The sequence below is a fragment of the Portunus trituberculatus genome, chromosome 39 (assembly GCF_017591435.1).
Source record: "Portunus trituberculatus isolate SZX2019 chromosome 39, ASM1759143v1, whole genome shotgun sequence".
NCBI lineage: Eukaryota > Metazoa > Arthropoda > Malacostraca > Decapoda > Portunidae > Portunus > Portunus trituberculatus.
This window is the reverse complement of record NC_059293.1, coordinates 12196743-12208409: the sequence shown is the minus strand read 5'-3', so window position 1 is coordinate 12208409 and position 11667 is coordinate 12196743. Positions and strand designations below refer to the sequence as shown.

At 43.8% G+C, this 11667-nt stretch overlaps 1 protein-coding gene across 1 annotated transcript in view; it reads right to left on the bottom strand.

The window, feature by feature from the left end:
• Nucleotides 1-4914: 4914 nt before the first annotated feature.
• LOC123515533 (kinesin-like protein unc-104) overlaps nt 4915-11667 on the bottom strand; it is a 103281-nt gene continuing 96528 nt past the window's right edge. Inside the window, exons 34-37 of the mRNA XM_045274244.1 lie at nt 11128-11383; nt 9550-9686; nt 8912-9013; nt 4915-8261 (exon numbers count right to left, since the gene is read on the bottom strand). Coding sequence (XP_045130179.1) covers nt 8186-8261; nt 8912-9013; nt 9550-9686; nt 11128-11383 — 571 coding nt within the window. The 3' untranslated portion in view covers nt 4915-8185. The remainder of the gene's footprint in view (nt 8262-8911; nt 9014-9549; nt 9687-11127; nt 11384-11667) is intronic.

Here is an 11667-nt window from a genome sequence, read left to right as displayed (position 1 = left end):
ACTCACTGTCCCTCACGGCCAGCGCCTTGTCCTGCCAAGTGCAGCGCGGCTCACTGACTGGTGGGCAAATTCTGGTACCAGTAACGGTAATACCAGTACCAGCCTTAACGGTGCTGTACCGGTTAAAATTTTCCGTACCAGTAAATAGCCGAAACGGTACTGAGCAAATTGTATACAGCGTGGAGGTGACTCAAGGCGAGCGGTGATGGGTAAGACGGTAACATTGAGTCATTCTCACTCTCGGTACCGCTCCACACTGGTACCGACTGGCTGCCCTGGCGCGTCGGCGCGGTCTCGGTAGCTCGGCGAGACGCATCTGTACTGGTACAACTGAATGTGCCGGCATCATTTCCGGTACCGCTTGACGCTTGTACCGTCTAGCGTCTGTGCCGGGACTCTGCTGCTTCCTACCGCTAAAAATGAATAATGTGTCGGCACCACACGGCGGATCGGTGGCCAGGACGGGTGGCGGTCTGGCGGTGCAGTAACACTGCAGTTGGCCGGCATTTTACCATTGCATTTCTACTTCTACTACTACTACTATTACTGCTACTTCTATTACTACTACTGCTGCTGCTGCTGCTGCTGCTGCTGCTGCTGCTACTACTACTACTATTACTACTACTACTGCTATTACTACTACTACTTCTACTGCTATTACTACTACTACTACTACTACTGCTATTACTACTACTACTGCTACTACTACTACTACTACTACTACTACTACTACTACTACTACTACTACACATAGGATTGAGTGTACGAATATTACAGACAAGCCCAAATTATCTCATCCCGCTTAGGAATCGAACGCGGGTCCTCTCAGTTGTGTGAGGAAGGTGTCAAGTCAACTGTCAGCATCCCTATAGATTTGCTCATTCGTGCTTGACGGCTGAGGCCGTTAGGTGTAGTTAATGCCGTTATTTTTCATCAACCGTGGCATAGTGCTGCATCATTTTATGTCTGTCTGTCACCCCTCTCTGGTGGTAACCAACAACAACAACATTAGTCCACTAGTTGGTTGTTCTTTGTCTTCCTCCTTCACTCTTTCGACGTGCCCCTTGTCATTGCAGTGTGTCCTCTCCGCCCTTTGCTTTCTTGTATTACCTTGTATTACACCCCAGTAAAATGAAGTTGTGCTAAGTGTTTCATGCCTCCTGTCTCTCTGAGTAAGTCTGCCTGAGTCTGGTATTCTTGCCTTGCTTGTCCTTGCTAGCCCGGACCTTCACTGAGGTTTATCCCTGTGTCTGTTGCCGTCCCGTCCTGTGCTGTCCTGGACTGCCGCTGTGGTTGAGTGAGTACCTGTCGCAGTTTTGGAAGCTGTGTAAGGACGAGACTGCGACACCATAACAGGTGGTGTCAGGAGTTATGGGATAAATTTTGGCTAGCGAGGTTGCCAGGTACGTGTGAATGATGGCAGATTCAGGTGCGAGAGGCAGTGAGAGGCCGGAAGGCAGTGAGCTAGATTGGAAAAGGCTGGAAAACTTGTTCGCTGAGATGTTGGCACAGGCAATGGACAAAATGAATCAGGAAATGAGTGAAATGAAATAGGAAACAAATAAAATTGTGAAACAGGCAATGATAGAAATGAAACAGGAAATAAGTGAAAGTAAACAAGAATTGAGAGCAGCAGTGGTGAGATTTGACCTGAGGCGAGAGGAGACGCAACCAGCAGTCGGAACATGACAAGAGGCTGTGGCAGGACCTGTCAGAAGAGTTCAAGAAAGAACTGGTGGCAGTGAGACGACAGTGCGAGGGACTGGACACTGGAGTCGTCGAGAGCAAGGTGGATGGCCACCCGTGTCCCGTGGTGGTGTACACTGGTGCGGCAAAGACCGTCATTAGGGAAGAAGTTGTGGCAGTGCAAGATCTCCCTGTGGCAGACCGGCAGTTGTGTGGCGTGACTGGCCACTGTACGACACTACGAGGCTCCGTGATGTCTACGATCGTGGTGGGTAGCGTTGAGGAGAAGCTACCAATATTCGGGGCCGACATGGAGGAACCCTGTCTGTTGGGGCTGGACTCCCTGGTTCAGAGTGCAGCGTGTGTGGACTTCGAAAGGATGCAGATGCAGAGACATGGGGAAACGGTACTGCTAATCCTTGAGGATGCTGCTGAACAGGTGGAGAGCCCCATGACGAGTTCAGATGTCGAGGACGAGAAGCTGGAGCTGCACTGCCAAGTCGTGAGGGAAGGTGAGGTTGCAGACGCCACTGTGACAGCCCGTGGACACCAGGCAGTGGTGAGTAGCGATGGTCCTGAGGTGGACAGAGGTACGGGTGAGGCGAGTTCCATGCTACCTTCACACGTGGTAGACTTGGAGGCACGTAGTTCCACCATGCTGACTCATGAGCAGGTGGTGAAGTTGGAGAAGCTGCTGATGGACCACGAGGACGTCTTCAGCCGAGATGCTCAAGACCTTGGCTGCACGTTGCTGGTTCAGCGCTCCAACACTGCAGACAGTCCGCCGATGAAGCAGCTACATCGCCATGTCCCGTTGACTAAGAGAGAAGAGATGCAGCTGCCTCTGGACCTGGCCACTGGACGACTACTTGGGGAAAAGCTACCACAGACGGCGCCTGAGTTGATAGTGGCGTTGCAGCAGCGGGTGGATGCCACACGGCGACAGGTGTCGAGCAATCTTCACTTTGCGGGGCAAGCCATGACTCACTGGTACCAGCTGCTCGCCAGTGACGCCTAGTATGCAGTGGGGGACCGTGGCTGGCGGTACAATCCCTGCAAGAAACGAGTCACCACTCTGAAGCTGCAGAGCTACTGGGAACATGGGAAGGCCTGTACACCGTTCTGCAACGACTTGCAGCTAGCCGTCACCTACAAGCTGGACAATGGCACAAGTAGGCGGCCACGCATTGTCCATGTCGATTGGTTGTAGGCTGCTGTGGAGGAAGGACCACCCTCATCGCCAGACAGTGAGGTGGGGAGCGACAGTGAGGTGGGGAGCGACAGCGAGGTGGTGGGTGACGGTGAAATAGATAATGTTGCAGAGTGCGTTGTCAGCACGTGTAAGGACTCAAGGAACGAGGCTAGCTGTGAGTGAACCGTGTGTATCTCGCCCTTTCGGAATGAGGAAAAGATCTCAGTGATGGACAGACCATGTGTGCGAAAGTGACAATGAATAGTTGGGATGACTATTTTGTGGGGGGAGGGCAGTATTGTGGCGACGCAGGGGGTAGTAGTGAACTTAGCGTTTGCAATACTGTTGGGTGGCATCACTGTATCTGGTAAAAGATGTGGTGTGTTTGACGATACCAGATGTGCAGCTGGATGCAGGTGGATAAGTCATCCGTGACTGGCTCAGGGGTGAGCCAATATCGGAAGAGTAGCGGGGGTGGGGGAATATATAAGAAGGCCCCAACTTAGCCTGCTAGCTGGTTATTCCTCGTCTCCCTCCTTCGCCCTCTTGACGTGCCTCGTCATCCCAGTGTGTCCTCTCCGTCCTTCACTTTCAACGTGTGCACCTTGTACTACATTGTACTGTATTACACCCCGGTAAACTGAAGGAGTTGTGCTAAGTGTTTCATGCCATCTGCCTCTCTGAGTAAGTCTGCCTGAGTCTGGTGAGTATTTGTGCCTTGCTTCTCCTTGCTAGCCCGGACCCTCGCTGAGGTTTATCCCTGTTTCTGTTGCCATCCCGTCCTGTGCTGTCCTGAGCTGCCGCTGTGGTTGAGCGAGTACCTGTCACGGTTGTGGAAGCTGTATAAGGACGTGAGGGCGGCGTAACAATTTCAAAACATCTGCATAATTAGTTTTAAAGAAATTTGTAAATTAAGTACTATATTATAGATTATAGAAAAGCATTCTCACTTGTAAAGCCCTAGAACAGTGTTATTCACTAATTTTTGCAAGGGAGCCACTTGGGTTAAACGCATTCATTGAGAGAGCCGCAGCTAGTGCAAGCTAGCATAACTCAACTAAATTAAGTAGTACTGGGCTGCTAGTGCAATATAGTAAAGAAGATAAATTAGACATGGTAATATTAGCCTATATATCTTGTTATTAAGAGCAAAATAAAGACCAAACTTACTTAATGCTGTGATGAGTGGAAAAGTGCTTTTTTGTTTTTATTCATTTATTTATTTATTTTTCGAGAGCCGTAAACTGAGTCATCGCGAGCCGCGCAATGAATACCACTGCCCTAGAACGTCCAGCCATTTCTACTTTATACTTTTTTTGAAAAATACCAGACAATATAAGCTCTCTTTTCAGGCATCCAACAATTAGCTAGAACCAGAAGTGAACAAATGAAACACATGTGTAAAACAAACATTAAAATCTCAACTCATTAAAAGATTTAAAAATCTAGCCATTTTCACTCGGCGAGTATTTTAACAAACTTTACAGAGTCTGAGCTATCTTTTACAATGAGCCAGACAGTAAAACAAAAAACTTAAACAAACAAAATAAAAATGATAAAATTTATGTTCATCAGGACTAACCATTTCAAGTCCACATATTTGACTCAATGGGTTGATTTCACACTTAAAAGAGCATAGGCAATTCTCTGATACCATAAAGGCCCAGTTATAGCTTGAAATAAAAAAGTCCTAAATAGCGAACCAGAAATTTTGACCATTATGGCAGCTTTTATTTACCCCATAGTTTCTACTTTTACATCCACCTGCAAACACTGTATTGGTCTAAAATTATTATTATTATTATTTTTTTTTTAATGCTTTAAAAACCCCATGATACTGTACTGGCTAGAAATGTAGTTTCTTTTGTCTTTCTCTTTTGTGGATGTTTATGAAGATTCCACACTGTGGTTTGTTTTTTAAATAGTGGTGTGAATTGTTGCTTATTACAGTGAAGGGGTTAATTCAGAGCCATCCCTCAGTCCTGTTGGTTGTGGGTTAAGGATACATTGTGGGTAAAGGATATAGAAACACCAGCTGAGTTATTACATTTGGCCATATCATTGTAAACATCAAGCTTTACAGTGAGTTTCATAAATAACTGTTTGAGATATACTCTATCATAACATAATATCACTAGCTATTAATATCCAAATCGCAATTTTCTTAAAAAAAATATGTCGTGATCCATAGCTGAAGGTTGTCCTGAGGTAGTGGACATCCTCCTGTATTCTTTGTCATCATTGATCTGATTTTTTAAACTCTTGAATATGAATAAACAAATGGGCAACCCAACAAAAACAATATACATTATCTTGATAACATAAACTCTACTTTGGTGTGTAATGGTGATGCTTGTGACTAGATAAAGATAGTACGCTTATTCTTACCAGCTAACATCTTTGGTTTCATTCTTTAAAGTCACCAGGTTAACATCCTGATATAATATGATCTGTCTGTCTGTCTCTCTCTCACTCTCTACTGTTTATGTTATGACAACTTTCTACAAGGGTGGGAGGAGGTGGGAGGAAGTAAAATGAAATGTTTCATCACATGATATAGGTAGTCCAGTCTGAGTATTCCAAAACAAAAATATCTTTCAATGTCTAATACTCTTTTATGAACAAGTGAATGCCTTACTGAAAGCCCACTTAAGGCTGATAATGACTGGTCTCATGTGGCGTAAGATGTCACTAGCTAGCACAACTCCCTCACAGTAAGGCAAGAGATGAGCCTTTCTGTGGGCAATCACAGAGGCAGAATGCTAGCGCTGACAGGCTGAGGAGGAGAGCACGCAGTGGAGAGATCTGGTTGGGAGTGAAGGGAGGGAGGAGTGACGGGAAGATGGGGAAAGAAAAAAAGGGAATAGTTGGACAAGGATTTATAAGGTCAAGGGTCCCAGAGCCAGATCACGTGACCAACTCCTGCCACCTCACTGTGACTATCTAAGGAGTAAAGGAGCTTCAAGGCAAGGGACTCTTTCTGTGCCAAGCTCATTTGTGCAAGAGTACAGATTTACGTATGTGGGTAGTGGTGGTGGTGGTTCTGGTGGCAGTAGTGGCAATGATGATGGTCAAGTCAGGGTGAAATGCACTCTGTCAGGTAGTCTGTTGGTATCTTTTATGACTAAGACCTGTCATATTCTCTCACTCTTTCTCTGCCATGTTTTTGTCTTTGTCTCATAAACTGGTGTGGTCTTGAATGGTCTGGTAGTGGGTCATGGTAGCTGTTTGTGAGTCCGTTGGGCTCACTGTTGTGTTGTGGAATGACTGGAAAGGCTGCGGCAGTCCCTCAGGTGACTTCTATACATTTATGAGTGGGGCAGGGAAGCTGTTGTAGACTGATTCCTACAGATCAGCATAAAACTATAGTGTATTATGACCTTAGTGTTCAAGTTGCCCTTAAAATCATCTGCCATCTACAGCATCTTATAAATCCTCACTCTTCAAAAAATTATTTTATACATACATATATATACGTATATCCTTATTTATACTATATATACTTTTATTTGTATATCACAACTCACAAGAATTGCTTATTCACAACTCTAGCCTGGGGAATGTTGATGCTCTCTGCTAATCATGTTTGAAATCCATGATGAGAGACTGTATGTGTGTATGTGTGTGTATGTGCATGTGTATCTGTTGATATTTATGTGCACCTATTACAGCTCACTACTCCCCCAGGCCATCCTCATCTCACTGGCCTCACACCCTCAATGCAGCAAGATGTCAAGATGAGAGTCACTGATGTTATCCTGAGGAGGGGAAGTGAGTGAGCTGTGAGTGAGTGGCTGGTGAGTGCTGAGTGAGACAACCTGGAGTGTGGGCAATAAGGCAAAACATCAATGCTCCCTAGAATGTTGTCAGTGATATGCAACTGCCAATGGCATTATTAGATCCGATATTCAAACCTGGACATGAAGATTTTTATATTATGAAAAAGGAGGAAGTATTTACAGCATAACATAATGGAAAAACACAAGATCCATACAAACCTGACTTAGCCCATAATCTTTCAGTAACCAGACATGGCCTGCAGTGACTAGAATTACATGGTAGGGCCAAAGAAGCTGTGGGAGTTGAAAGGGATGAGCTATGCAAAGAAATAGTTCACAAATGTTCCTGACAATTCAAAACAAACAAGTCTTCATAATGTAATGTGAGGCCACTATTGGTTTGGGCTTATATAAAACATTCAGCCCTCTAGAGGAATGTTTGTGAGTGGCAGGACATCACATCCTACCTAACTCCTACACATCACAGATATGAATGTGTGTGTGTGTGTGTGTGTGTGTGTGTGTGTGTGTGTGTGTGTGTGTGTGTGTGTGTGTGTGTGTGTCTCTCTTTGCCTAATTTGGTAATAGTGTATCATCTTGCAGCACTAATTAGTCAACAGTAATGATCACAATAAGGGAGTGATACTGGTTGGGCCCAGGAACAGCAACAGGCAACAAGCACATGGGATGAACAAAGAGTTGATTGGGGAAAATTATTGTTTGTCCTCATTTACTGAATATTTGGGAGGAGAAACACAGCAAACACTGCAAGAATAAAGGGGACTGGAATGTCTGTGGATGGCATGGGGAGGGAGGGATGAGAGGGATCTGCAGTGTCTCTCTAAAGCTCAGTTTTTTAGTAGTATTGTCATCTTAGGGACTAGAGAATAGACAGTCATGCAGTCATTACTGGAACATCTTTCAAAACTAAGAATTCCATCAGATACAAAGAATGAGGCATCCTATCTCTCTCAGACAGTATAGTAGTATGTAAATATGACAAGTGTACTGACTCTTCTACTACATGCTTTTTTTAAAGGGGAGGGGTTGGCAGAAAAAAATATATGTATATATAATGATGGTCAGACTGAAGGAGGTACCAACGCGGCCCTGCCAGCCACGTCTCCTGAAGGTGAAACACAGTGCGACTGTCACCTTGCCTCGAAGGCGCAGCGAGTGTTCCCACCACTTGACAGGTGGGAGGGAGAACCTTTCTTTCCGTTTGGCCACCCTCCTCGCGCACGACTACTTTTTAGCTTCTGGAATACGTGTTTATTTATTATTCTGGTTGACACATACATGAAAACACTAAGACGTGGTAGTACTGTTATGTAGCAGCGCCACTTCCACTTCTTCCTTTCTGGCTAAGAGGAGGAGGAGGAGGAGTAGTAGTGTTGATGTTGTTGTTGCAGTAGGTGAGCGGCAAGGGACCCGAGACACCTTAGGGGCCACGGGTAAAGTGGTGGCGCCGAAGGGAGGCTGAGGGTGGAGTGGTGGTGGTGGTGGTGATGATGAGGGGGTATCCACCTCACTTAGTGGGCACTGAGAGGGTGTTGGGGTGGCTGCCGCCCGACGTGTGGCGACTGCGGCGACCCAACTTTGATCTGTGTGGGCAAGGGTGTAAGCGAGGCAGCATAACAGAGAAATCAATGTGCTCATATACTATAATATCAGGTGAGGGAGTGATGTGAGCTGAGTGTCACTTTAAAAAATGGGGATTATACACAGCATTCTTTGGTATTCCTTTGTATTACTTCTTGATCTGTGTTGGTAAGGGTGTGTGTGGGAGGCTGCTGAAGTAATGAAGAAATGATAATATGTGACATCAGGTAACAGTGATTCAGGTTGTCACTTTCAGAAATAGGATTATAAAAAGCATCAAATTTTTTCTTTACACTAATTTTTGATGTGTGGACAAAGTGTGTATAAGTGAGGTTGCAAGATTGAAGAAATTAGATCCATTGACAATAAGCAACTGAGAAGAGTGTTACATTAAAAAATGGGATTATAAACAGTCTTCAATCCTTTCCTAATATTACTCTTTTTTATCCAACACAATTCTAATTATAGATCACAAAATGCAAGAGAGAGAGGAACAAACCACTTGGGTAAAAAAATAAAGAAAATCCTTCCAGTATTTTCAGTATTTTCTGTAGCAATGTGACATACTTGCAGAAATATTGAATCACTAAGTTGTTACTATCACTACTACTACTAGTTATGTTACTGTGAGTAGAAATGCAGAGAGCCTGACCTGATCTGCCCTGCCAGGAGTGGATTGATGGCATACAACCAGTCATGCACCTCCTTGTCTCCCAGTGTTTGCAGCAGGAAGCCCCTTTGTTTGGTGACCACACTGCAAATAAGAATGTCAGATAAAAGTGCAGTCCATGGATGGTGAGGGACATGTGACAGAAATGTGTGTAGAAGAGTAACATATCTAGAGGGATTACCAAACCTGAAAAAACAAGATATGGAAAGAGATGATGAAAGTAATGATCTATTTATACATTAAGCTGACAGTCACACATGAGATGGCCCAGACAAGCCACACACATTCATGCACACATCATTCACACTCTTAGTCCCATCAGCCACAGAAGGAATGGGATAATCTTGTGAACCACTGCAATTATAAAAAAAACAAAAAAAAACAATGATGATATATAAAGTAAAGATCTTCCTTCTCACTCTGCTTTTGACTCGTTAGCTGAAAAAACACATACATATATACCAAGGCTGCATCCCTGAAAAAGGCTTCAAGACAAAGTATTTTTTACATTTGCACTCATTCAAACCACTCTCTTAGCCCATTGACCTTAGATGGAGAAGAGAAAGTACTCCTACCCTTGCTCTATGGAGGGTCAGTGGCACAGCTTGCAAAACACGTACCTGAAGGAATTCCTGACACGGACCATTGCCTGCTGGTCCTCTGAATACTCAATCTGTGCAGTGACTAAGTTGATGAGTCCACGCTCCACTGGATCCCTCTCGTCCCGGAAGATGAAGACGTAAGGGCGACGAACCACCTTACCAGAGGGAAGAATTAGTAGAGGCAAATGTGGAGAACAAAGATTTTTTGTTATTCTCCTCTGTAATTGAATTGTGGTGTGAAGGAAATAAATCTAAGAGTTATTGAAATCTTTCTATCTCTGTATGACCACATGATTGCATTTCTGTTTGTGTTTTCTATGTATTCTTTTTGTATTCTCATTTTCTTAGATTTTTTTATGTTTTTGTTTTGTGTTTGGAAATAAATTACGGTGTAAGGTGAAGATATACAGGCAACCCCTGCTAAACGAAGGTTCACACAACGAAATTTTGCTACATTGAAGGTTTCATTTTACTACCATCTGCTCGTTTAACGAACACCAAACTTGCTTTAACGAAATTTTATCCAGGTAATTTTTCACGTAAGTCAACAAGCTTTTCAATACACCAGCGCCTCTCGTGGACAAAATGCGCACCACTCACTCCCCTAGTTCAAAACAATAACAGCGTCAGCAGCAGCTTGTCTTCCCTTGCTCTACATGCCACCAAAACGCCCTGCAATGTCGCCTAGCGTTACTAAGAAGACCAGGAAGTCTCTTACTCTCGAAGTGAAGCTGGATATTATTCACAGACACGAGAGAGGTGAGAAAACTAATAGCATTGCTTCTCACCATGGCTTGACTCCATCTACTGTCTACCATTTTCAGGTCAGCAGACTCTATTAAGAAGGCTAGTGAGATCATATCTTCCTTGCAAGCTAAAAGAACCACCTGAACTCATGACTCTGCAATGGATAAAATGGAAAGCCTTGTGGAAATGTGGTACATAAGTTTTGTATGTGGTACAATGATATGCCCTTTGTTTACATTCCACAGGTTGCCAGCTAGCGTATTTCCCGCTCCACTTTCCCTCTCCATAAATTTAAGATCATCAACATTATAAAGTTACTTACATACATACATTAGTGTACATTATAATGACTTACTCTTAAATTAAACTGCTTAAATGTTTAACTTCATAATTTTTACTTTCATTAAACCTTTCACTGTACTATGATGCACTCTCGCTTTGTTTACTCTCAATGGAAGTTCAGTCAGGGGTCAAACTTGTTATAATTGGTTCGCTTAACGAAGTTTCACTTAACGAAGGTTTTTTAGAAACGTAACCCCTTCATTAAGCGGGGGTTGCCTGTATATGAAAAAAAGCTAAATATCAGTGAAATTTTGAAATGATAATTCTTTAATTATTAAATCTCTATTTCTATCTATCCCTTTTACACCATCTGCCTATCCATGCAATTCTCAGTCTGTATTTTCTAGGTATTCTTTCTATTCCTTATTTTCTGTTTATTTTTCCAGCTATTAAAATGTATTTGACAATAAAAAAAAGCACTCATTATCTTCATCTTCCTTTATAACCTGGCAACCATGCATATGCTAAGTAGAAAAGAATAAAACAAGGGAAAGAGTGAGTACGCACCACCCATCTCTTGATCCAGGTGTTGGTGCGGTCATCAAGCACATTGAGGTAACCCTTTCTGCTGACCACCGGTGAAATGCGGATTTCCTCCACCTCGGGCACGTAGAGTGGCATTGAGCGGCACTCCACCAGAGGGGATGAGTCCTGAGAGTCTCCTGGGCTGGCAGGCGGGGAGTCATGGTTCACCACGGCGCTGCCACCAAGCGGGATGTGGAGCTCTGGCACTGGAGCACGGGGCCTCTCAGGGGATGATGGCCTAGGGAGGAAGAGAAGCAGTCAAGTGAAAAGTCATAACTATCATCTTTTTCTTATATTCTTATGTTCTGTAATATTAAAGTTTTGACATACGTATTTGTGGAAGGGAATGGTAGTTCAAAATTGGTAGGTAAGTTTTATATAGTTTTATACTACCACAAAGCTAACCTGCACACAGGAAAAACAGGGAGAGAAGGAAGATAACAAAGAAATTGAGAGAAAAAGAAAATGACAAGGAAACTGAAAGAGGGAAGATGACAAAGACATTGAGACGACATGATGAGG